The 25,503-nt window shown below is 53.0% G+C and overlaps 1 protein-coding gene across 1 annotated transcript; it reads right to left on the reverse strand.

The window, feature by feature from the left end:
• Positions 1–2,422: 2,422 nt before the first annotated feature.
• Positions 2,423–9,254, reverse strand: LOC119092550 (zinc finger protein Noc-like). The gene is made up of 4 exons (XM_037215511.1): positions 9,192–9,254; positions 3,138–3,485; positions 2,637–2,966; positions 2,423–2,599 (listed from the first exon to the last, which is right to left on the reverse strand). The coding sequence occupies exons 1-4, from the start codon at positions 9,252–9,254 to the stop codon at positions 2,423–2,425; spliced, it is 918 nt and encodes a 305-aa protein (XP_037071406.1).
• Positions 9,255–25,503: the final 16,249 nt, after the last annotated feature.

A 25,503-nucleotide genomic window follows, 5' to 3' on the forward strand; every position in this document is an offset into this window, starting at 1 on the left:
AACCACTTGCTGTGGACAAGTTGCTTTAAAGAGTGCTTTTTGACGCTGATTTCCAGTGTTTTTGTCATTTGATCGTCAACATACGCCTTATGTGAACTTAATAAAGGTGAGAGGAGGTCACTGACCTAAGATGACCTCAACCGACCTTTTATTTTCAGGCACATGTCGTCTAGGTTAACCCTTGTCGTTTATTAATCTTCAAATATTAACACAATTTTGAAAGTTTTGGTCACTGACCTTCCGGAGATGAAGTAGGTCAATGACCTTATATGAGCACCAGTGACATTTTGCTTAGAAAAAGTATGCAAGTTTAAGTTGGTTGCATGAAGGGGGTCTGAGGGCACTTCGGACGCCGATCTAGGAGTTTGACCTTGTTTGGCCTTATGTCACCAAAGGATCATGGACCTATGGACTTCATAAGTTGACAAAGTGAAATCACATATAGGACCTACCTACCCTGTAAATTTGGCGTCTCTAGCTCTCTCGGTTTATACGATTTCAGGGGTCAGATTGACCTCCAGCCTGAGCATGCCACATTGAACCAGCCATCCGGGCGCGTGTTAAATCAAACACTAGTAGGGGATGCCTTGTGCTGATATGGAGAAGTAAGTCCACCACGGGGCGTATGGGCATTTTATATGTGTTCATGAAACGATAAAGTCGTGCTGTTTTAGCTTTTATGACCGCAGTCGGGTAACAAGATGCGTTGGTCTCGCAGAGCGAAGTAGCTGACAATCAGATTCGAGATAAATGACATTCGTTGCCTTGGGGGCGAAAATCTCCGTTAAAAGGAGCGTTCCACAATTGCACGGGATTTTGAACTGAAAAAGTCATATTGAAGGTCTTGCGATGCAGCTCACGGACATGCCCCTTTAAAACCCAAAGCCTTTTGGTTCCTGAGTGTTAAGGCCGCAAAGTTGTAGGAGAGTTTTTTGGGAGAGCATTTGAAGGTCACCTTGGCATTCATGATCTCACAAAAGCGTCACTGAAATTGTGCGATCTAATAGGCCATGCGATGATCAAGGCCAAGAAACATATAACGGTTCGAGTCATTCATATCTGGCGTTCGTGAGCACCATTTACAGAATAACGGCCGCGCATTGGCTCTCAATGAATGTTGTGCAACGTAGGATGACGTAATCAAACACTGACATGTCTAGGAGTACATTTACCAAACAGAAAAAATACATTGTCTAGAGCGGTCTTTTCTACTTAAAAGTATCACAGCAGTCATAAGTGAGCGTGTTTCATCATATCTGATGGTTATTTCAATATAATTTGAATGTGAAACACCCCCTTTAATCACCCAACCTAGCGCAAAACGCTGCCCGTGTCTTGGGACGAAAATCTCTGGCAATCAGCCAAGCCTGCCAGGTGGACGGAGCTATGCTCGGCAGTTGATTACACCCGCTCTAGAGCCCGTAGATCAGCGGGTACAGTTCTGCATAGGTGTGGCCACATGTATTGGCTCATGCTTGTGGACTCATATTTACAACGGAGGGAAACACTGAACCGCTGTTCGCGACAGCCGCATCGACCGTGGGGTGGCGGTACTGAGCGTGCCGCCGTTGCCTTGCAAACGCAACGGACGTCCGTGACGACAGCGGGAGGCGCGTCGAGAAAGCACGCACGTGCTGCTGAGCTGAGGTTTTGTCGCAGCCCGTGCCTTGCGGTGCGGCAATGGACGAATCTCACTGCAACATCGACACATTTTACTCACACCCACATCGATATATCACAATGAACGCGCGGCCAAGTCGTGCGTTTGCGCGAGCTTCATCACAGACTTCTTGTTTCGCGGCTCCGGGGCCCTGGCGTCGGGCGTGGCCACCAGAAGGACAGCGGTGGTCGCGCGCCTCGTTCCTGGGGCACAGCCACTGCGGACCACCAGAAGAGAGGGGGCCGACCCCAGACGCGACCGCGCGGGACTCGCGGGCGCGCTTGGCCAACACCCACGGACCAATCTCACTGGACGGGACACCGCGTCTAACTCCGCTCACTGGGGAGCACCGCCGAGCAGTGAGCACAACGCTGGGAGAGCGGACGTGGACCACGGCCCCGGCCACGCTGCATGGGTCTCCGTATGGCTGTGCGGTCGTGGCAGTCGCTGCTGCTGATAGACCGCCTCAGGGGATGTCTGGCAGTCGTCCAGCAACCATCTGGAGTTCGCGCGTTGGCTGTTTGGCGGTTGTCCGGCTGCCGTCCGACTGTTGTCTGGCAGTTGTCCGGCTGCCGTCGGACTGTTGTTCGACTGTTGTCCTGACTGTTGCCCAGTTGTAATCCGGCTATTGTCAGACGGCAGACCGGTTGCTGTCTCGCTATTGTCAGATAGCTGACCGGCCGTCGCCTGGCGTCTGCCCGGCGCTGTCTAACTGCTGACCGTCTGCTGTCCCACAGTTGTCCGGCGGCTGTGCGGCCCGCCTCAGGGCAGCGCGGGCGGCCGGGCGTACAGGGCCGAGTAAGGCGCGTAATAAGCCCCCGCCAGAGAGCCGGGCTGCGCGGCCGCCGCCAGCGCCAGCGAGGCCGGCTTCGAGTACGGATGGTAGCGCGCGGCCGATAGCGGCGACAGCGGCGCCGGCGCGAAAGGCGACCGGTGGACCTGCCAGCAGCGCGCCGCGCGGAAGCGGCGACGGCGCCGCCTCGGCCGGCGACAGGCTCGTGTGCGAGCGCAGGTGCTGCATCAGCTCCTCGGTGCTGGCGAACCGCTTGCCACAGTAGCGGCCGTCGGCCATCCAGCTGCAGACGACAGGCGCCACGCCGGCGCCGGCCGCCGCCAGAGGCGGGTAGAAAGGCGAGCCCAGCGCCAGGTACGGCGAGTGAAGCTGCGCCGAGCCGAGCGCGCCGCCCAGAGCCTTGGCGTGCTCGCACGGGGCGCAGCCGGCGGGGCAGGGCGCGCCGTAGCCGTGCGGCGTGCTGAAGGCGCACGGACAGTACGGGCTCTGGCACTTGTCACCGGGCCGGTGGTGCTGCAGGCCCAGGTAGGCGGCGGTCGGGTACAGCCCCGGCAGGCCCGGAGGCGTCGGCCGCAGCGCCGCCGTCACCAGCTCGGCGCCTGGCAGGTAGGGCGGCAGCGGCAGCGGCAGCGGCAGCGGCGGCGGCGGCGCGGCCGGCCGCAGCGAGCCCAGCGCGGCCAGCTCCCTGGCGCCGCTGCAGCCGGCCAGCACCTCGGCCCCGGGGCGACTGACAGGGCTGGTGGTCGAGCTGGCCTCGCTCTTGGGCGTCTTCCGGCTGTCGGGAGACCGGGGCGGCGACCTGCGGTCGCGGTCCGTCGCCGGCTCGGGGTCCGACGCCTGCTCCTCGGCCCGGCTCTCCAGCTCGTACGGTTTGAAGGCGGGCCGCTCGGCGACCGGCGATTCCTTCCGCGTCTCCTCCTTCTTCTTGTCGGGCGGCGGCGGCGGCGGCGGCGGCTTGGCGGCGATGGTGTCGGCGCCGATCTGCGAGCATGTCTTCTGTAGCATGGCCAGCGGCGAGGACTTGGAGTCCATCTGGCGGAACAGAGCCGAAGCGGTCAGGCTCGTCACCTCCACCACCGGACTGCGAGTCCACCGGAGGACGAGACAAAGCCGGCACGAGAATGGGAGCCGTCCGCAGAGCCGAATAAGGGCCGAAACGTTCCCCACAATTTTATCTCCACGCAACAGAAGCACAACAGTGAACATCCCGATGGGCCAGGAACACATGGCGTACGCACACGCACCATCGTAGACACACACAGCATGCATGATATCAAGGTCGCCTCCAAAAGTGAGGAATGTCGCGGAAGGTCAGCAACACTCGGACCAACTTCACGACAAAACACTCTGGAGGACACCTGACACCGACACGATGGTCCACACAGGCACGAGGGCGTGTCAGCGCGGCAAAAAAGACCCTCCGACGGGCGGACGATTGATTTGCGGGTCGTTCATGCGAATGGGAGATGGTGTTATTGGGACACTAATGGTGCACTGCGGGTCGGCCGGCAGCCGGTCTGACAGGGCCGCAGTGCTGGCCTGCTGGCCTGCTGGCCTGCTGGCCAGCTGGCCTGCTGGCCTGCAGCCGGGCCAGCTGGCCCCTCACAGTGCTGGCCCGCAGCCGGGCTCCCACTTCCCCCGGCGGTGCAGCCGTGCGCGGCGGGGGCAGCGCAAACACAGAGCAACGACACGGTGGAAACCCCGGTCCGAACGGCGACCCGGTCGTGGACACACGGGAGCGGCTGCGGATCTGGGCGACGGCGGAGCGGCTGGCTCCGGGGAAGGTACGCTCCAGGTCGGAGGGGAGGTGGACTGCACATCAGATCGACGGTGAAGCACGCGTCCAACAGACCGCGTTGTTTCGGATTCAAGGGACGGTGGCGTTACGGAGTCCAGGGCAACGGAGTCAACAATGTACAGGAGCTGTGGCATTGTGGATCCCCGGAACGGCACGGGTCACAGATGCCAGGATGGTGGAGTAAAGGTTCATGTGATGATGACGTCATCAGGACTGTGAAGTCAGATCACGTGATGGTGACGTCATCAGGACTGTGAAGTCAGATCACGTGATGGTGACGTCTTCAGGACTGTGAAGTCAGATCACGTGATGGTGACGTCATCAGGACTGTGAAGTCCAATTACGTGATGGGGAGCCAGAAATGCCAGAGTGGGTGGGGGGGGGGGGGGGGCAGGGGGCACCAAACCACAGACGACATAGTCGTCGGGTCGTGGTCCTCGCGGAGGTGACGTCACAGGTACGGAGATCTTTGGATGACGGACACCGGAGCGGCTGCGTCTCTGCATTTTCGATGGCTCTGCGAGGTATCGTGCCAAAATTATCTTCATCATCCGTAGCATCTTCCAGAACTCCGCCAAATTTTAGAGCCAGATATGACGTCAGGTTTTACCAATCCACGGACATTCTGACTCGGCCGTGGACATCCTAACGAGACCCGGCTGCTTGTCATTCAAGCAAGACTTTCCTGTGGGACATTCTAGCCGAAAGCCCTGTTGTATAGCTAAGCCCTGTTGCAAGACATTCTAGCCAGAAAGCCCTGTTGTATAGCTAAGCTCTGTTGCAAGACATTCTAGTCAGAAAGCCCTGTTGTATAGCCAAGCTCTGTTGCAAGACGTTCTTGTCGGGTTCTGCCGCTTGTAGCACGCTCAAACCGTGTCGTTCAGGTTGTAACACACAGAAGTGGGCACCACCCCTGGTGTTGCTGGCGTTCCGTGCGGGCCGACAGCGCGAGCACGTACTCACAGGGGCCGCGCAGGCGCAGGCGGGCCGCACCCGACACCGCGCAGTCAAGGCCATCTCAGTGCGGGGCGGATCAGACAACGCTGACTGGGGAATGTGGGCGAGTCAGGTGGGCGGGTCAGGTAGTGCGGACTGGGGAATGTGAGCGGGTCAGGTAGTGCGAACTGAGGAATGTGGGCGGATCAGGTAGTGCGGACTGAGGAATGTGGGCGGATCAGGTAGTGCGAACTGAGGAATGTGGCGGGATCAGGTAGTGCAAATTGAGGAATGTGGGCGGGTGAGGTATTGCGGACTGAGGAATGTGGGTGGGTCAGGTAGGCAGGTCAGGTAGTGCGGACTGAGAAATGTGGGCCGATCAGGTAGTGCGAACTGAGGAATGTGGCCGGATCAGGTAGTGCAGATTGAGGAATGTGGGCAGGTGAGGTATTGCAGACTGAGGAACGTGGGTGGGTCAGGTAGGCAGGTCAGGTAGTGCGGACTGGGGAATGCGGGCAGGCCAGGTAGGCGGGTCAGGTAGTGCGGACTGAAGAATGTGGGCGGATCAGGCAACGCGGACTGAGGAATGTGGGTGGGTGAGGTAGGCGGGTCAGGTAGTGCGGACTGGGAAATGTGGGCGGGTCAGGTAGGCGGGTCAGGTAGTGCGGACTGAGGAATGTGAGCGGATCAGGTAGTGCGAACTGAAGAATGTGGGCGGGTCAGGTAGTGCAGACTGAGGAATGTGGGTGGGTCAGGTAGGCAGGTTAGGTAGTGCGGGCTGGGGAATGCGGGCGGGTCAGGTAGGCGGGCCAGGTAGGCGGGTCAGGTAGTGCAGACTGGGGAATGTGGCGGGTCAGGTAGCGCGGACTGAGGAATGTCGGCGGGTCAGTCAGCCAGTATGGACTGGTGAGTGCGAGGGGTGTATGTGCCAGGTGCGCCCGTCAGGTCCGGGTTAAGTGTGAGTAGGGTTAGGTGGGTGAACCTGGAGCAAAAGTGCCTCGTCGACTGCGGTCTGCGGGTATCGCGCGGGTCGATCTGACCATACTGTTGGCCAGTGCGGGGACCAGGTTAGACCGAGGACCAGATCAAGCCAGTGTGAGGACCAGGCTCTGGGGGGTGGGGCAAACCGAGGACCAGATCAAGCCGGTGTGAGGACCAGGCTCCACGAGGGGAGGGGGAAGGGGACGGACGAGGACCAGATCGGAGGGGGGGCAGGACCAGAGGGCGTGCACCAGACCAGATCGGGGCGGGCATATCGCGGCGCTCCCAGCGGAGTTCAGTGCCGTCCTCAACAGGGGGTTGGTGCGGTGCGATAACGCGCTGGTCGTGAAGCTACGACAGTGTAGTTACGGTTGGACTCGTGGACTGATCAGGCTTGCCGTGAAGATTGGATGTATTCTGTCCTTCACTAAACATTCCTTGCAAGATGTGATACACGGGCTTAACTTGTAAGACATACGTAATCAAGTTATGAACCCTCGCCCTACGGCGGTTTTGAATCTCCATCCCACAAGGGGAGAGTCTCAGACGTTCTCAAATTTCTCGAAACTTGGCAAGCTTAAGTCACGAGGCAAACGGAATTGGAAACCTCTTGGCAAACTGGATCAGACAGGTGTGTTTGAATGCTGGTGAATGTAGCCTTTCAAAGACAAAGCCGGTCAAATTGATAAATTGGTACTTTGTAGACTCCTTCTGCTATCTCAGCAGCTAAGCATGATACGGAAATATCACAGATGGCATTGAATACATTTAAAAACGTTATCAGACACTAGTGGACATGAACATACGTGGCCAGTAATTCCTGTTATGTCAGGTCAAAGCCGGAAAGGTAATGGTTGCGTTGGGCGGGTAAATGAAGCTTTAATAAGGAAGTTAATTATGTAAGTTGTTTAGATCATTTGTGAGGAACGTTGTTCACATAGATAAGACAGTAGTAATAGCCTTATTTCTCGGAGAAAACCCAGTAGAATGGAGATATAGATGGGTTGATATTTCGGCAACACGCCTTTATCGAAACAAGAGCAGAGGCATATGGAGAACCGAGTTAGGAAGGCCTCCTTAAGTGATAAGAAAGTGTGCTATTCAAGTCTAAATGCCATAGCTGTCAAACGGTCAAATCTGGTCATGTTAGTCACCAGTACCAGGAATATAAATAAAAATTGAAATAACTGGATAAAAACTGTGATTTAGAGTCATATAGACAATAATAAGAGACAAGAATACCTCCGAAATACACTTCGTGCTGGAAACGAACGTCATTTGTTGCACTTGGCAAAATGTCACCGGCATGACCTCGAGAAAGGGCTCATAGTCTCCTTGTGTCTGGATACTGTCCGGATAAAAAATCCATTTTCGCGAGATGTGTAAAAATAATGAGACTCAGCAGCCCAAATGTACGCACCTCGCTCACAAACGTTCAGAAGCGATTCCAGAAAGTCTTGAAGTCTTGGAGAACCTGCAATTTTAGATTCGCCTTTGAAGGGCCAGGTAAAACGAGGGAATGTGTCATTGGATAGCAATTCATGGCTGTATGCAAAGTGTCAGGACATTCATTTCAGCACAGTCAATAAAACGGAATAGCAATTTGTGTGTAACTATTGTTATCAAAATTCGTAAAAATACCCGTTTCTCCCCTGGCATAGAAATAAAAATGAAATTGGGCGGGAAATTTCGTTGCGTTTAGACTGATGGGTGTTGATCATGCGTCATTTATCATAAGTCGTTTCTAGCATAATTCGTTGATCGATGCCGACGCAAAACGCCGGCAAGTTGAATCGTTATAAATTCTCCGCTGATTATGAATGAATTATTTTATGAATTTTCCACTGGGATTTATTTCCTTTTGCGCATATTGATGACAATCATTATGCTCATCTTACTGGACAATGACAAACACGAAGTTGACATTGTTTATCAAGATAGTATAATTAGCTTGACGTAAGGGTATCACAAACTGTACTTTTGGGGTGGGGGAAGGCAAAGCCTCCAGGCTGACTTGAGCACCCGCCCCCAACGCTCCTCTGAGACCTCTCAATGCATATGAGCAAAGAGCGAAAAATGGGTCAAATATGGATACAATAGTTACCTTGACTACCGTATGCTAGGTAGTGGGTACCAAAACACATGATTAGTATCAGGTTAATGCTGTAACAAATCGTATTCTGTACACACCGGATGTTTTTGACGTGCCAACTCGTTCCCACGTTGAGTCAGCTTGCAAATGCTTGACAAGTTCTTTTTAATGGTAACGCCTGGGTTGGAATAAAGAACAATTGTTCGCAATGTGCAGCAGCTTTCAAAGTACAGGGTGGCCCAGATAAAAAATAGCTCACGTGTTCCTCAACAGTGGCAAGTATATTTGTCGCATAATCGTGGCTATGGTGGCTATGCAACGCGATCACCCACAGAAGCTTTCATTAGCAATCTCTTAGTAAGATTTATGAAGGTGTTTTTTTTGTGAATTACCCTCATTCGCTATGTCTTTCACAATAAGACAGCTAACATTAATTGGAAGTAAGTTATTTCAACAATAAGTTATCTTTTATCTTTCCGCAGGAAATCATTTTGAATCTACGAAAGTAAGCTTATAAATAAGTTATTTCAACATGGATGGCATCATACCGAGTGACCGAATTCCGAGGCAAATAAGGTTTGGAGGTAGGTTAAGTCAATCCTTCGGTTGAGCCCTCCAACCGATTTTAGAAAGCGACACCCGTGCGTAACGCTATTTTCGGACGATGGATTCCGTTACGCTCCGATCAATGTTCATGTATCGAATGAAACAATGGTGTGGCGTGCGTTACACGACGAAATTTATTTCCCCAAACCAATCGTGGACTGATCTTACACACACAGCCTCGGCCTAGATCTTTAAGCTTGCCAAAGTGCACGCCACTCTTCCGATGGCCAAGAAATCTAAGCACCAAGTTGTATTCAAAGCAAAAATGATGGGGTCCCTCGCGTTAATTTCAGACCGACATGATAAGTGCGTTCAGTGAACTCACCGCCGAGTGGACTGGTGAGAACGGGTCCGGCTGGATATAGCTGTGGGTGCCGTTCGTCAGCATCGTGGAACGCAACGAGCCATCCAGGATCACCATTAGTTCGCGAGTTGTTAACACTTCCACGGGCTCAGTGCAAGCTTGCTCGCAAGACAATTCGGCCACAGCACCAGGGCGGCCGTCCCGACCACCTCACCTCACCGCGCTTTCTCCGGGACTGGCGGTGCCTCGCACTTCGTTGGCGCGTGCACGACCGTCCATAGGTGGCAGGGCAGTCGGTGACATGACGTCACCCCAGGGTGCATTCGGCAGCGGATTGGCGGGCGCAGCAAATTTGTATATCTTCTGCACTATATCGTGCATTTCAATGATTTCGTGCTTCTCAAGCGAGATGATTTCGTGCTATTTAAGCCATCACAGCCTTAGCACGGCGGCTAACTGGTTATGGCCTTCAGCTCCGGCGGATGGGAGAATAAACTGACACCGAACCTGGGCGTAACACTGGTTTCCATTCGCAGCATCCCGCGCCCAAGCTATCGGCATGTATCATGTGACGTAGGCGTTATCACCGGCTACGCTTGCACGTTGAGTTACGTCACGGGCGCAGAAAGTCGGAAAGGGGCATGGAGACGGCTGCCCATCCAGCTTCAAAGCTAAGACGGGGAGGTGAAATCACGCAGCTTTCAACCATGTAGATATTTCAGAAGCCGTATTACGGCTGCGAACACAGCCGGATGTCAAGTTCATTTAGGCGCACACTTCAAACGTTCCGAAAGGGATTGCCCCCAAAAAGTGGAGGCGCCATGTATTAGTGACGCCTTCAAAGTCCCATCAAAAATTGTTGGCCGCAGAGGAGTTACCTCGAACGTTAATCCGAAGCTGATTTTTCTAAGCTTTACCAAAGGAATCTTGTGAGAACAACTTGAGGACGGGGTCGCAGTTTTTGGCATGCCTGGCAACCAGTTTGTTAACGTTTGGTGAATGAGCATCCTGTCTTCAAGGAATTCATGAATACCTGACCCGGCGTCTCCAAAATAATCACTTTCTCGGGCATCTATCTTCATGCTCCAGAAACCTGCTGTGCCTCCCCACGTTCCCCAGAACAATTTCAGATAATTGCGGACACCGCTAAAGCAAATCTAGCAAATTTAGTGGGCGGCAGCAAATTCATAGAACAACACGTAGCAAAGCCATAGGAAATTAATAAAACAATACATAGCAAAGCGATAGCAAATTAATAAAATATTATGAAGAGAAGCGAGAGCAAATTCATAGAACAATACGCATCAGACACTGACTCGCCACCAGCTGGCCGCTACCCTGCTTGCAAAGCGTCGTGACTGAAAGAACGCCGTCATTTATTACGTTCATTGTCATGATTGCTGTCAGCAAAAACTACACCTCTATTGCACAGCGGCCGGCAAAAACTGGTGATGCTACATTTAACTGTCAAAACCCACATGCACGCAACATATGCGGGAACGCAGCTAAGGGGCCCCCAACTTAGGCTCAATTTGTTTTGCTTTTCACAATGGGCTGCTTCCGGCAGAAAGTAAAAATCGGCATCATGCGCTCTTACCGGGCTCCGGGCCCCTCCCTGAAGAAAATCCTTGACGAAATGTACTAAACTATTTTTAAATAGTTAACCCGAGCCTTTTGAATGGAGGAATTCTGCGGTCAGATCTCACGCTAAGCAGTGCTTGTGTGAGCCCTGACCCCCACCATCCGGTCACGCAAGTCCATGCCAATAACATAATTTGGTGGTAAAAGTTTAACGTGCCGCGATGCTCGGCACGGTCCGTCCTGCCCTCTGACGTCATCTGACCTTTATCGCGGCCGCTGCCACCGGTCACAGGTCATACCTTTAAAACGGCACACGGCAGGTACGCCGCAGACGAGGCTTGTCATTGCAACAAATGACCCGCCAGCACTGACCTATTCAAGCTCACGTGACTGCGAAATCAGCTCACAGTAGCCATTTGTTCCATGCTTCTGAAGCCTGCTTTTTTGAAACCTGCTTTTGAAACCTGCTTTTGAAACCTGCTTTTGAAACCCTTTTTGAAACCTGAAGCCTGAAAAAAATCGTATCAAGGTTCAACGCCCACGTTTTTTTACTAGACAAAATTCGGGTGGGGTGGACAGCACTGAATGAACCCGGACGAGACCAGACGAAACCAGACACCACCGGACTGAACCGGATCGGACAAAGATCGGCATTAAAAGTTCACAGTTCTTATGCCGACTTATTAACCTTCAGGATACCAGGAGGTGCTGGTTAAACGACGTTATAGAGCAAACAACGCCTCTATTCACCGTACTCGACACTTCAAACTGTGCTTATGTAAGCACGGCACTGGTTAGCGTGTCAAGGGGCCGGCAGTGGCCGCCGCTTTGTGGCCGCCTGCCTTCCGGCTTAGACAGTCGGAAAGACTGTGTGAAAGACTATTAGAGCGCCGCGCAGGGAGTTGATGTACTCCACGACCCCCGTCGTGGAGCCGCCTGACGCCGGCCGTTACGGCCGCCTGGAGCCGCGCTGTGTTCATGTTTAGACTTACCGATCCGACAAAGAGGAAAAATGTTTACTTTCGTGTAGTCTTGATAAGTTGTTGCTGTGTTTTCATTATTGTCGCACCTTCGTTTTATCATGCAATATCCAGCCCGTTGGCTGCAGTCAAAAATCCATCCACAGATGCAGATAGATTTGTAACGCATACATGGTGATGATCGTCATAATGGTGCCGGCCTCAGTCAATGGTTCTGCGGCATGCTGAGATCACACGCTGTGATTGAAAAGGTCGTTGTTAGATGGCAGCATAATCGGCAACGAATCCGGAATGGGGGGGGGGGGGGGGTTGGGAGTAATTGGTTGCCATAAAAGAGGCTTTGCGATTTTCATCATCTTCTGAAACAGGACACCCTTAAAGTTTGCTTTCACTTTGTAAAGCACAGTTTTGCTTAACAGGATAGGGAAAATCCAAGCCAAAGATCAATCTAGTCTGTCAATTGTCATGCTCAGACACAGGAGGCATCAACTGGAAAGGCATAGCTGCTTTTCCTTTCCAACATCCGTCCCTCTTATCCTCTGTCCTGCTTCATCCTGCATCCTCGCGACACCCCGTTTGTCCGGGGCAGGCTGCACATGTCAGCGCCCCAGTGAGCAGGGAAATATTTTTCACTGCGATGGCTGGGTCCCGTAGCACTTTGACGCTGTTGGCTCTAACCAAAATGCTGAGCTGTTGAGCAATTCCGTCAACCTGGCCAGATGTAGCGAGCCCGATGTAGCTAAACTAACCAAGTACTTAAGAAAAGTTTAATATCCACCACAGGGGCAGCGCGCCTGCCCTTAAAAACCCGTCTGAACTTCGCACCGCTGTACGGGTCCGGCCGGAGCAGTTTCCCGTTACGTCTTCCGTGCTCCGAAAAACACCCTACGGAGTTTTTCCGATCCGGAAAAAGCTGTGCGGACTCCAACAAACTCCGCGTGCTCCGAGACCAGAAGCATTTCCATCCGCCTGGAGTTGACCGAGCTACGCGATGATACGGCGCAACGCGAATCTCCCTGGTGAAGGTGCCCAATCACAACACGAGACCGCAGCGCGCGCGCAATCATGACTGGCGCCAATCGTGACAAAGGATCGCGCCGTCACGTGGCCCTGGCGCCCGTTCATCAATCAGCAACCGCCTAATTTCCCATTTTAGCTGTGAAATAAGCTTCATGGCTTGTTGAGTTTCCATCCAGTGGGCGGCGGATGAGCGGTGTGGCTGCAGGGCGGATGACGGTGTGGCCGCAGGGCGGATGACAGTGTGGCCGCAGTGCCGCAGATAGTGTTGCCGCAGTGTATATGATAGTGTTGCCGCAGTGTATATATGATAGTGTTGCCGCAGGGCGGATGACGGTGTTGCCGCAGGGCGGATGACAGTGTGGCCGTAGGGTGTTAACGGTGTGGCCGCAGGGCGGATGACAGTGTGGTCGTAGGGTGTTAACGGTGTGGCCGCAGGGCGGATGACAGTGTGGCCGTAGGGTGTTAACGGTGTGGGCCGCAGGGCGGATGACAGTGTGGTCGTAGGGTGTTAACGGTGTGGCCGCAGGGCAGATGACAGTGTGGCCGTAGGGTGTTAACGGTATGGCCGCAGGGTGTATGACGGTCTGGCCGCAGGGCGGATGACAGTGTGGCCGTGGGGTGTATAACGGTGTGGCCGCAGGGCGGATGACAGTGTGGCCGCAGGGTGTATGACGGTGTGGCCGCAAGGCGGATGATGGTGGGCCGAAGACCGGTCGGCGAATCTCACCGCCGCGCCTCAAGATATTGGCCATGCTGCAGCGCAGGTCGGACCAATGGGCTGAAGTCGGTTGCAGAGTGAATCACTCAGAGGGTCGTAATGAAAGTACACATAGGAGACTAAACTCCATGTCTCAGAGAAACCTGGTCTTCGCTGCAGGCCAATATGCTAAGCGCAGCAGCTGGTGATCTGAGAAGCAGCACTCGTGACTCTCGTTCAAACCCTGGTGATCTGGGCAGCAGCACTCCTGACTCTCGTTCCACCCTGGTGATCTGGACAGCAGCACTCCTGACTCTCGTTCAAACCCTGGAGATATGAGCAGCAGCGATGCACATCAGGTGGCCCGTCTGGGCACCGCGGCTGCTTGTGGCGCCTTCTCCTGGTTCTACTCCTGGTTCTATTATAAGCAGTCTGTCACACTCCAGGGTCTCGACCAGCATGTTAACTTTGAGACGAATTGTCATGCGGTGGTGACGCGTGCTTCGTGGATGCGTCAAAAATATCGCCTCATTTCCATATTGGGTGTGGAACGAAATAAAATAAGTAACTCCCGCCATCGTTCGGAGATAAGACACGACGGCCTTCATAGTTTTGCTTTCCCCTGAAGAGCTCGCAGTGATGATGATGGTCTAACGCAACACAAGCCACACACAAGACACCACGTATGGGGAGGTGTCACACAAACCATTTCTTGTAGCCAGGGCTGTATATAGCAAGGTTTGTGTGTCCACAACACGCCCCATATGCCAGTGAAGCTGCCTGTCTGTGTGGTTACCCGCTCCCCAGGCGCCAGAGGTGGCCGGCCACCCGCTCCGTCCGTCACCAGGGGTGCCCGGCTACCTGCTCCAACCGGTGCCAGGGGTGCCCAGCCACCAGCTCCACCCGTCGCCAGGGGTGCCCGGCCACCCGCTCAGTGCGTCGCCAGGGGTGGCCGGTCCACCCACCTCCGCCCATCGCCAGGTGGTGGCCGGCCACCCACCTCCGCCCGTCGCCGGGGGTGCCCGGCCACCCACTCCTCCGGTGTCAGGGGTGCCCGGCCACCCGCTCCGCTCGTCGCCAGGGGTGGCCGGCCACCCACTCCGCCCGTCGCCGGTGGTGCCCGGCCACCTACTCTCCGCCCGGTGCCAGGGGCGCCCGGCCCCCCCGCTCCGCTCGTCACCAGGAGTGCCGGCCCCCCATTAGCGGCGAGCCGCGGGCATGGGTCGTCCGGTCTCAGATGCCAGCCGCGGCAGGGCAGCACCACCGCCTTACTGGGTGGGCGGGTGATGCAGGGATTGCCTCTGCGGGAAGAGACGGTCCACCCGAGAGAACACCGCATGGGTGCAGGGATCGTTACCCCAGCGCTCGCCGCGCACCGGAGGCAGGTCCAGACGTACCACATGCGAAGCACCACGCTTTGGTGCATCTGCGTTGAGAAGCCAGTACTACGCTTCGTTTTCCCGGAGCCACGTATCTATAACCAAGGGTCGCAGCGACTTAAACTTGGCTCAGAGCTTCGTCTAGGTCCTGGCTAAGAGCTTCGTTTAGGTCCTGGCTCACAGCTTCGTCTAGGTCCTGGCTCAGAGCCTCGTCTAGGTCCTAAGCTAGTCGGCTTGAACGCCCCTGGCTATGACCTGGCTGAATATTCAGCGATGAATGGCAGCCGACAGGGACGCACCGCCCAACTCTCGGTGCTGCCCGTCCGGCCGCGCCTCTGCTCGCACGTGGGCGAGCCGCCGTGACGTGGCGCTTCGGGTCAATTAAAACGAGCCCAAGCGCACAAAGGATACCGTTTCGATAAGAAAAGCACGGCAAGGCGCATCGTGATTGTTTTGACTAGCGGACAATGGTGGTGCGTGATGTTGCAAGTGCCAGCGGTTGGAAGTCATTCAATTATACGGATATCACGGGGCACGTGACGAGACAAGTCGACGACTTTCACGGGGCGGTCGGACGCGTCGGACTGGTTGCTCAAAACATATTTTCATGTTTACTGTAATGTGAACATCAAACATGCCGCACTTCACAAAAATGCGCGGCCTTTCAAAATACTTAGACTCGGTAAACATTTTTTTTTTAAAAGAGCACGTTGTTTCTCTTAAGCTGATATCTGAGTTAATTGTTTTATTCTTAGGAGATCGGCCTCCAAATCTTAAGAAGCTATCACGCCGGACCCTCGTCAACGCCAGTCGTCATGTAAGTCAGCAACCGAGCTCCCGACCCTGCGGGATTGTCGGGGTGGGGGTAAGACTGACTTCATGACGCTCCTACAAGTCCTGACAAGCTTAAACACCTTTATTCCAGCAGGTCGGGACATAAGACCCACTCATGAAGGCGGTGTTTGTCAGGTTTTTCACACCGAATCAATGAGACAGCTCACTTACTGACAAATAACTAAAAAACTTATAAACACTATCAATCGCGACGTCAGCGACGTCAGGCCTGATTATGTCCGGGGATCAAGGGTCAGGGCATCGGGAACTATGCTGGGTCACGTATGCACAAGCGTTTTGTCATACGCACTTCCAAACGGTTCTTCACGGACTGCATTTCAGAATCCGGTACGGTCCGGCCAAGCTGATCCAGGGCCAATCTGCTTATTCTAAATTTCTAAATTTAATTCAATCCCGTCCGGCTTTCAAATTTCTAAATTTAATCCAATCCGGTCCGGCTTTCAAATTTCAAAATTTAATCCAATCCGGTCCGGCTTTCAAATTTCTAAATTGAATCCAATCCGGTCCGGCTTACTAGAAAAAAATGGTCGAAGTGTTCGTTCTAATATATCCCGACATTTAAAACTTGGAAAATCTGGCATTTAAATTGGGTTACAAGCACAATAAGTTTTCATCGTTTCTTAATTCCGATTGCGGTAGATTTCCATTAGCTTGACATCATTGTGTGAATTGCAACTAAAATTAACACAGCTTGTTGCTTGTTGGTTATAGAATGTTGCGTGAAAATCAGACCGAACGATGCACATGATAGTGTTAATCGAATTGCTGTTGTTTTCGGCCAAATTTCACACAGACCACCCCACCAAAGAGGAATAACTCACTTCTGGCTGAAGTAACTTAAAAACATGAGTTAATTGCCTCACATTTCCAGACTTTGAGCTAGGCGTCATATATCTACACCGCACCTAGCGCACAAACAATTTAAGCGGTACCACCAAAAGCGTAGAAAGACGCCGTTGGCCTGCTCTCCTTCACGCGTTTCCGTATTCCGGTTTCCGAAATTACCTGCGGCAAATACGCAGAAAAAAACATTAAACTGCTGACAGCGTCCAGTGCGAGAGTAGAAAACGAAATTCCGCGAAAAAAGAGGAGCAAAGGAGCCGACACAGATTTGGAAGGAATCGTGTCCATATAATCGGCCATGCTCACCGCTGTCAGCAGCGGCACCCGCTCGCCCGTGACTCGAGCCGAAAGCGTGAGCCAGCCGCCACCGTCGTCGCGAGCAGGTTTGAGAGGGCAGCCCCGGCTCTCACCATCAAAGCATGCGAGCAAAGGCGAAAATATCCAGCTTAGACTCGTCCACTGCAGATCGGACAGCCCTGCCGTCCCCCCCCCCCCCCACCCCCCCCCCCCCTCCCGCCACTGCTGCTGGCGAGCGTCGCACCGCGGCCGCCAGGCGATGTCTGGCCGCGGCGCCGCCTTTCGCCACGTTTGCAAACTCCGCTCGGCTGCGTTGGTGCACTGGTGCCGTGCGCTGGTGCGCTGGTGCACTGGTGCGCTGGTGCCGCGCACTGGCGCGGTGCCGGCCTTCCCACACGCCACTTTGAGACTCGTCGACTGCCGATGGTGAGGCGCCCCCGCTCGGCCCTGCAGCGCCTGACCTACGTCAATTACCCTGTTTACATGGGCAGCTGTGATTCGAATTGAGCCGGGACCCGTCCTCGATCCGAACTATCCGGCCCATGTATACACTCGCGCGCCGTTCCGCTGATTCGAATCGTGCGCCGGAGGAAATCCCTTCCCGTGAGAGGATCATCCGTTCAGGAAAGGATTTCGTCCGAATTATCGGCCGTCAGCTGTCTAAAAAAAAAAAAGAAAAATGCCTGGCGCACGCAGTTCTGTTCATGGCCATTTCAGCTTCGTTTGGTGTTGCCGCTTTTCCACGGGTTTTTAGCTATTGCTTGAGACGGTCCAAGTCCAAGATGGTAAAGGAAAAGAGAAAGAAGGTGAAGTTGACACCATGCTGCTAAAACTACTCTTATTATTGAGGGCCTTGAGTGGCTAGCAGCACAGAAATGCTCACGTAATTTAGCCTTGCTAGGCGCTTGATCTATGCAGACAGCAGGCGTCGACGGTGTTTGGTGTTATCTTTCCGCCTACAGGTTAGATTAATTTACATCTGGGGCAGGCTCCATGCTTCCAAAAGCCAGATGGAGGTAATATGGTCATTTTGTATAGCTTTGACTTGTTCTCACTTTAATTTTTGGATTGCTCAAAATTCTTCCAGAGAATGCCTCCAAGTTTCTTTCATTAAGTTAATACCTAAAGGCCCCAGGAGTGTTCTTGCAGATGTGCCTTAAATTAGGATGCTGGTTGCTTGTCAGTTAAATTTGTGTGAGAAAGTTAGCTTAAAAATTGCTGCATGATATGACGGATGAACAAATATAGATCATTGCAGTCAGCTCGGAATGTGAACTTTTTTAATGGTAGGACCGAAATTGCCCAATGATGGGGTCAGAACAGCAAGAAAGCAAATGTGAACACTGGATGAAAATAGTTGTCATCAGTACTCTGCTAAATCCAAGTTTGTGTGTTCCATGTGCAGGAAAACAGTGCATAAACTAACACCTAACAACGATGACACATGCTGCATGGAGAACACGTCTGTGTTGCATATCATCACCTGTTTTGTACTGGTGATTGAATATGTCACCTTGGTGTTTTTTTCTGAGGGGTGTCTTTGCAGGCCATGAGGTAGGCACTTCAACTGTTCAACAATTCTTGCAGGGAGTACTGATAGTTTCTTTCATTAAGTGAATACATAAATGCCCCAGGATTGATTTTGCAGACATTCCTCCTGTGACTTGAACATTTGGTTGACCACCTATTGGCAGGAGGGATGTGCTGGATGTTGGTGACTGGCTCGTCAAGGAAATATGAAGTTACATCACACTGGTAGACCAAATGGCAAGGAAGCAGGGGCTGGAATATTTGTTTTTGATGCAATTAGGCTGTTTGTTGCTGGTCGGTTTAATGTGTGTGAGATAGGTAACTCAATAATTCCTGCATGATGCAAAGGATCAACAAATATAGGCAATAGATCATTGCAGTCAGTGCAGAATGTGAACTATTTTTAATGATGGGATGAAAATTGCCCAGTGATGGTTCCAAAATGTCAAGAAAGCAAATGTGAGCACTGGATGAAAATAGCTGTCATCAGTACTCTGTCAAATCCAGGTTTGTGCATTTCATGTGGAAGAAAACAGTGCATAAACTAAGTAAACCTAACATAATGCCACATGATGTGCAGAGAACATCTGTGGTGCACATCATTACCTGTTTTTGTACTGGTGAGTAAATATGTTACCTTGGTGCTTTTTTGTGACATGTATCTCTGCAAACCATGAGGTGGATAATTGAGCTGTTGTTATAATTAATCATTTGTTATGAATTTTGAGCCCAGTTTGCTTTTGTCATGACAGCTCTGGGGCTGGTTCACATGTTATGATCTTTGGACTGTGCGAACACAGCTGTTTGTGCCACCTAGCCATCAGTCCATATCAGCCAATGCTGTTGACTGCAAGGATATCAAAGCAGTATTTCAACCCTAGTATGTCAAGAAAGCAAATAGCTGCATTCTGACTTGCCAGTCCATGCCAAGTCTAAATGGCAATGCTGCCCTCAGGTACTGATGATGCATTGGATGGGGAAAGACAACATAGTTACACAATTTTTGCCACTATGTAGCATTCATGAGTCATTTCTGTAGCTTAGCTCACTGTTGCAGGCTGCTCATAAATGCATTAGTGTGGGAGTAGGTAATGTGTTTCTTGGGCTGCGCAAAGTAGATGACATGATGCTGGGTGGCATACTGATATGAGTGTGGTAAGTTTGTGAGTGTCATTGGCCAATACAAGAAAACACTGATTTCCTACTAGCCAAAGTTTCCCGCTAGTAAAAATTTGCATATAACACTGCTTATGTGACAGATTTGGCAGTGCTGACTGCGCAACTCTTGTGTTGCAAGTGCTATGGCTTGTGCTGTAGCTATAAAGCCTATGAGTCCCGCACAGATCATTTTTCCAACGGAGTCCATCTTCCTCCTCGCCCTCAAAGCTGTCTCGCGCCCACCATGGCTCGTGACATTCGCCATCCATACGCAGAGTACCGGCTTTTTTCTTCTTGTTTTGTTCAGTTCGCCTCAAAAGCGCAGTTTTTCGCCCATAATCCGTTCCTTGATTCGAACTAAGCGGGATCGAACTATCGACCGTTAATCCGACGTAAAGCCGGTTTCGCCCATGTAAACGCCCCTCGCCGAGAGGGTTAACGTCGCATGATCCGTTCCGATCTTAATTCGAATTATCCTCGGCTGCCCATGTAAACCGGGTAAATGGCAAAGTGCCGCCGGTCGTGCGTCGGTGCCGGCGGCCGGGTGGAGCGGGCGACTGTGGACGCGCGCGCGGGGAGAGACGAGAGACGTCGTCGCGGATGTTACGTAGGGGCGACGAATACGGAAGAGTGCGAAAGAGGGGTGACAGAGACGGCAGGGCGTGACGGACGGGTGACAGAGGCGGCAGGACGTGACGGACGGGTGACAGAGATGGTAAGACGTGACGGACAGGTGACGGAGGCGGCGGGACGTGACAGACGGGTGACAGAGATGGTAGGACATAACGGACGGGAGACAGATGCGGCAGGACGTGACGGACGGGTGACAGAGGCGGCGGGACGTGACGGACGGGTGACAGAGGTGGCAGGACGTGACGGACGGGTGACAGAGATGGTAGGACGTGACGGACGGGTGACAGAGGCGGCGGACGTGACGGACGGGTGACAGAGGTGGCAGGACGTGACGAACGGGTGGCAGATGCGGCAGGACGTGACGGACGGGTGACAGAGGCGGCAGGACGCGACGGACGGGTGACAGAGGTGGCAGGACGTGACGGACGGGTGACAGAGGCGGCGGGACGTGACGGACGGTTGACAGATGTGGCCGGACGCAACGGACGGGTGACAGGTGGCAGGACGTGACGGACGGGTGACAGAAGCGGTGGACGTGACGGACAGGTCACAGATGTGGCCGGACGCGACGCACGGGCGATGGATGGCGGCAGGATGTGACAGAGGCGGCATTTAGTGACAGAGGGACGTAAAAGGCCGCACAATGCGACAGAGAGCTGGCAGACAGTGGCGGGAAAGACAGCCCTAAAACAGATGTCCGGCAGTCGTTGCTGTTGCCATTTGCCGTTGCGTGAACGAGGATGCTCCATTTTTGCATGGCCAGTTACCAGCAGTTGTCCATTTTACGGCGCGCAGTGACGGGCCGCACGGAAAATCGCGTTCCGCCGCTAGAAGAGGTCGATGTGGAGCGTTTACAATCCACCCCCACTGTCGCGGCGTCCATTTTGAGGTTGTGTGGCTGCACACAGCCGACGCACGCAGCGGCTTCAGTCGTCCACACGCAGCCTTAATAACAGCGTCGTATTTCACGGCGGTCGGCGGCCAGTATCAATTTTCCTAGTCAAATTGCGCCATTATCGCCCCATCCGACGCGGCACGGCTTAATTGCACCCGCTGGCCAACGCCGTAAAGCAGCCGCACTGCGCCATAAACGTCCCGGCCCGGCCCGTATTAGAGGTAAATAAATTTCTGACAACGGGCTGTCAGGGGGCGGGCGGCCGGCGGTCGCAGCCGCGGCGCGACCCCAGGACGGGCCTCGGAGCAATCCGTCCGAGGGAAGACATCGCAGCGTGGGGGTAGCCATGGTAGAGAGCCATGGCAAATAGCCATGAGAGCCATGGTAGCCATGGGGTAGTTATGATAGGTAGTCATGGAAGCCATGGTAGACAGGCATGGTAGACATGGTAGCCATAGAGCAGCCATGGCTGGTAGCTATGGTAGCCATGGTAGTCGTGGCTGGTAGCAACATGACTGGCGGCTTTGGTAGCCATGTTAGTCATGGCTGGTAGCTGTGGTAGCCTTGGTAATCGTGGCTGGTAGCAACATGGCTGGTAGTTTTGTTGGCCATGTTAGACATGACTGGTTGCAACATGGCTGGTAGCTATGGTGACCATGGTATTCACGGCTGGTAGCAACATGGCTAGTAGCCGTGGTGTCTGCGGGGTAGCCATGGTAGGTCGTCTGCTCAGCCGACAGAGGGCAGCGAACGGTGTTGGCGTTGCCAGCGTGTTTACGCCTCTGAAGTGTTTGGCCATGGCAGCCGAAAGTCAAACAGCATGTAAGTTATGCGCTGGCAGCCCAGCTGAGCTGGATTACGAGTGTCATTGCTTTAAATGAGTGTCCTGCGGCCCAGCCGAGCTGGATGTTAGCGTCATGGCTCTAAATGGGTGTCTTGTGGCCCAGCCGAGCTGGATTGCGAGTGTCATTGCTCTAAATGAGTGTCTTGCGGCCCAGCTGAGCTGGATGTGAGTGTAACTGCTCCAAATGAGTGTCTTGCGGCCCAGCTGAGCTCGATTATGAGTGGCATTGCTTTAAATGAGTGTCCTGTGGCCCAGCCGAGCTGGATGCGAGTGTCATTGCTCTAAATGAGTGTCTTGCGGCTCAGCTGAGCTCGATTATGGGTGTCATTGCTCTAAATGAGTGTCTTGCGGCTCAGCTGAGCTCGATTATGGGTGTCATTGCTCTAAATGAGTGTCTCGTGGCCCAGGTGAGCTAGATATGAGTGACATTGCTCTAAAGGAGAGCCTTACGGCCCGCACGTGTGCTGGCGGCGCGGGCTCGCTTCGCTTAACAGGAGTAAGCCACCTTTTGGTAATATTCACTTACTGTTAGATCAGAAGCGTACCATTTAAGCAGTAAAACGATTTCCTCGAAATCTTTCTGAATAGCTCAGGATTTGTATGAGAAGTAGCCACTCCTACGGGAGCCACTCCCATCATTGAACTCCCTGCTCACCACTTGGAAAGAGATATATTTCATTTTCCTTGCTTTTCTACCGTGTGTGTTCTGTATTGTTTGTAGCACACTAATTTGTCAAAATGCTTGCGTAATGAATGCTACGAAAGTTTGAGACGCTTTGAGCAGCCAAACAAGATGAGCGAACATAAAGCTATTATGCCGCGAATTCAACGAAACGTTATACTATGGCTTTGATCTCTTCCCTATGACGCTTATCAGTGGCTCGTTTCGAGGCGTACTTTGACTTTGGGAACGGGAGTTTCCCATGGTCCATAGTGACGCACTGGCCTAAACTTCAAACAATGCGCTTCTCGGTGACAGGCCTTTGCCACCCGCTGGGCCAATCACAAACATTGTTTTATTCGCACCAGTAGAGGTACCGCGACGGTTGTCACGGGTCGCGACAACTGTAGGGAAGAAGCGCAGTGCTGTTACAAAATATTAGCAGCATAATTTGGACTCCAAAAAAATTTAAATGACGGCCTTATTACGTCTTGACGGTGCTGCATTGGCACTGCCCTGTGCCACCATTAGACTAACTGATCCTGAGGTTTCACCAGAGCGTTTTTTTTAATTTAAAATACGCCCTAAAGGTGGGACGCTCCCCTGAATAGTTCACACGTACAATGCCATTCGAGAGTCTTTTCTGAGATGGTACCCCTAGCTGGCGATTTACCCTAGCCTAACCTAACCTAACCTAACCTAACCTAACCTAACCTAATCTAACCTAACCTAACCTCATCATCGTAAACGTCATATGAGTACATGCCCTGCGATGGTACACCATATTTGTCTTATGTGTATCGCTGCAGGTGTTCCATCCTCGTTAAAGATTTTCCGATCTTGACTTCCTTCAGTCTGTCTAGATTTACACCTGAGACGAAGCCTTCTGACCCGTCTAACAACATACCGGTAGGGAGGGGGAAGGGTGGAGGGGCAGGGGCCTCCATCCATTGTTTCAGGGGCCCAGGCCAATGGAAATCGTGGCTACCGAGCTTGCACCTGCTTTGGAAATGGGCGTTCCAGGTTGAGACTTACAGGGAGCCAGCCGTTCAGTGTTCGTGGTCTCTGGCCGACTTTAACATCCGCATTGCCTCAGAGGGTCCTCAGACGGTGTAAGAGGACCTCTGACTGATATTCCAGGTCACGACCCTACAGGCCGTGATTCTCTATACGACCTTCAACCAGCCCCTCAGGCCCTTAGGCCTTCAGGCCCCTCCAATCGGGCCTTTGATCGTCGGTTCCGGTGGGCCGCCCACACCCCTTCTCAGACCTCATCGAACAATTCCCTTGATCGGTCCGGAGCCCCTTGAAAACACTGGACCCTCTGTCAGGCACTGGGGGCCCCTGACAGGTACAAGGACCCCGACCAGTGTAAATCACTGGCTCCGGCTTTGTAGCCAATTGGGAAGTGGGCTCTCAGGCCCTTGCCGACGCCGAGCTGAATATGTAAGCCCATATCAACCCAAGGGTCCTCGACCAGCGCACAGGGCCTTCTAACCGCCATTTTAGGGCCCATCTCTGCAGGCCGGGCCCATAATATTTCTACTACCCATTCGTGCTCTTGGACCCTCCAATCGGGCCCTTGATCGTCGCACCCGGTCGGCCCTGCACGCTCTTCGGGATTCCCCGAACACTGCACCCTGCCGAATCGGGGCCCCTCGCCAAAGCGGTGTTCCTGTAATTCGCTGACTCTGGCTTTGTTCCTGCTTGGGAAACGGGGCCTCAGGCCTATGCCGCCACGGAGCAGACAGTGCGTTACTTGTGGTATCGGACCGGCAAACAGGCCCTTTTCGGCTCAGAGGGCCCCTGATCAGTGCGCATGGCCTTTCGGGGGGGGGGGGGCATTGGAGTGCCTGGCCCTGCGGCCCGGGGCCTTTAATGCGACCTCCGGTCGGCCTTTCGGGCCCTGAAAACGATTCTGTGACCTTCAGTCCCGAGGGGTCCTTCAGGAAACTCGGGACCTAAGATGGGGACATGCCCCCTGTGCCCTCCTGGCTGCGCTACTGCATGGGTGACTAAAGATGGATTGGCACCTGACTGCGTTTTGGCGACCACTATTATTCCTGCCATCTAGCGAATGAAATGTTCATGTGGATAAACGCGCGTGGCCTCCTGGGCTCAAGCGTCCATCTCGGCATTGGTGCTTTAGGTTTCGGTTTTCCGTGTTTTCCTTCTTGCTAAACTTCGACCTTGATCGGGCCAGTACTAAGCGGGTGTGAAAAAGGACAAGTACATGTAGGGTAGTAGACGGTTGACTGTTGCGTGGTACTTGTCACTTTCGTTTATACCTGTCTAAGAATGAAAATAAAAGTAAATAGTTGGAAACGAACATTCCCAAGCGATGTCTTCTCAATGAAGGTACATATAACCTGGCAATGCATAACCAACATCGCAGAGACAATCTATTGTGCTATTTTGATAGCTGTAACTATAATCGTAGACGGTATTTACCAATCATGAGCATAAATCACATACGATTACTGTAACGTGCGTCTGATTCATTTTTTTAAAAAGCAAACACAGTCATAACTTTCCCTAGCATCACTGCACGGCACGCCCATGCAACTCCCTCCGTTTTTCCAGCCCTCGACCAATTTCCGATCCCACACCCCAATAAAAGAGCGCTATCTACGAATTGCAGCTCTTTGTACTACTGATGAGAATTACTTTTTTAGTTTCAGTCGGCAATCTTTTTTCTCAAAGTGCGGTAGGAGCTATCGCCAATGTATCGTCTACAAGTACCAAAACTATTACCATTGGGCAAGGACTACTGGGCATCCATTCTGCCCTTAATCTCACATACTGTACTTTCACACACACCAACACACAACACATATGCACACACGTACATACACATACCGATGCATATACATACAGATATATAAATGCATACACATACACACATACACACCCATATACACACAGGCATATGCCTACACACAACAAAACTCAGAACATAT

Source organism: Pollicipes pollicipes, unplaced genomic scaffold (assembly GCF_011947565.3).
Source record: "Pollicipes pollicipes isolate AB1234 unplaced genomic scaffold, Ppol_2.1 Scaffold_1600;HRSCAF=1878_pilon_pilon_pilon, whole genome shotgun sequence".
Taxonomy (NCBI): domain Eukaryota; kingdom Metazoa; phylum Arthropoda; class Thecostraca; order Pollicipedomorpha; family Pollicipedidae; genus Pollicipes; species Pollicipes pollicipes.

What these genes read in the sequence shown, in the direction of transcription:
- LOC119092550 (XM_037215511.1), bottom strand. Translation starts at nt 9,254, where the DNA reads ATGCTGACGAACGGCACCCACAGCTATATCCAGCCGGACCCGTTCTCA. An exon ending in TCTCACCAGTCCACTCGGCG is followed by an intron (nt 3,486 to 9,191) that starts GTGAGTTCACTG and finishes CTGTTCCGCCAG; the next exon opens with ATGGACTCCAAGTCCTCGCC. An exon ending in GCCTGTCGCCGGCCGAGGCG is followed by an intron (nt 2,600 to 2,636) that starts GCGCCGTCGCCG and finishes CGCTGCTGGCAG; the next exon opens with GTCCACCGGTCGCCTTTCGC.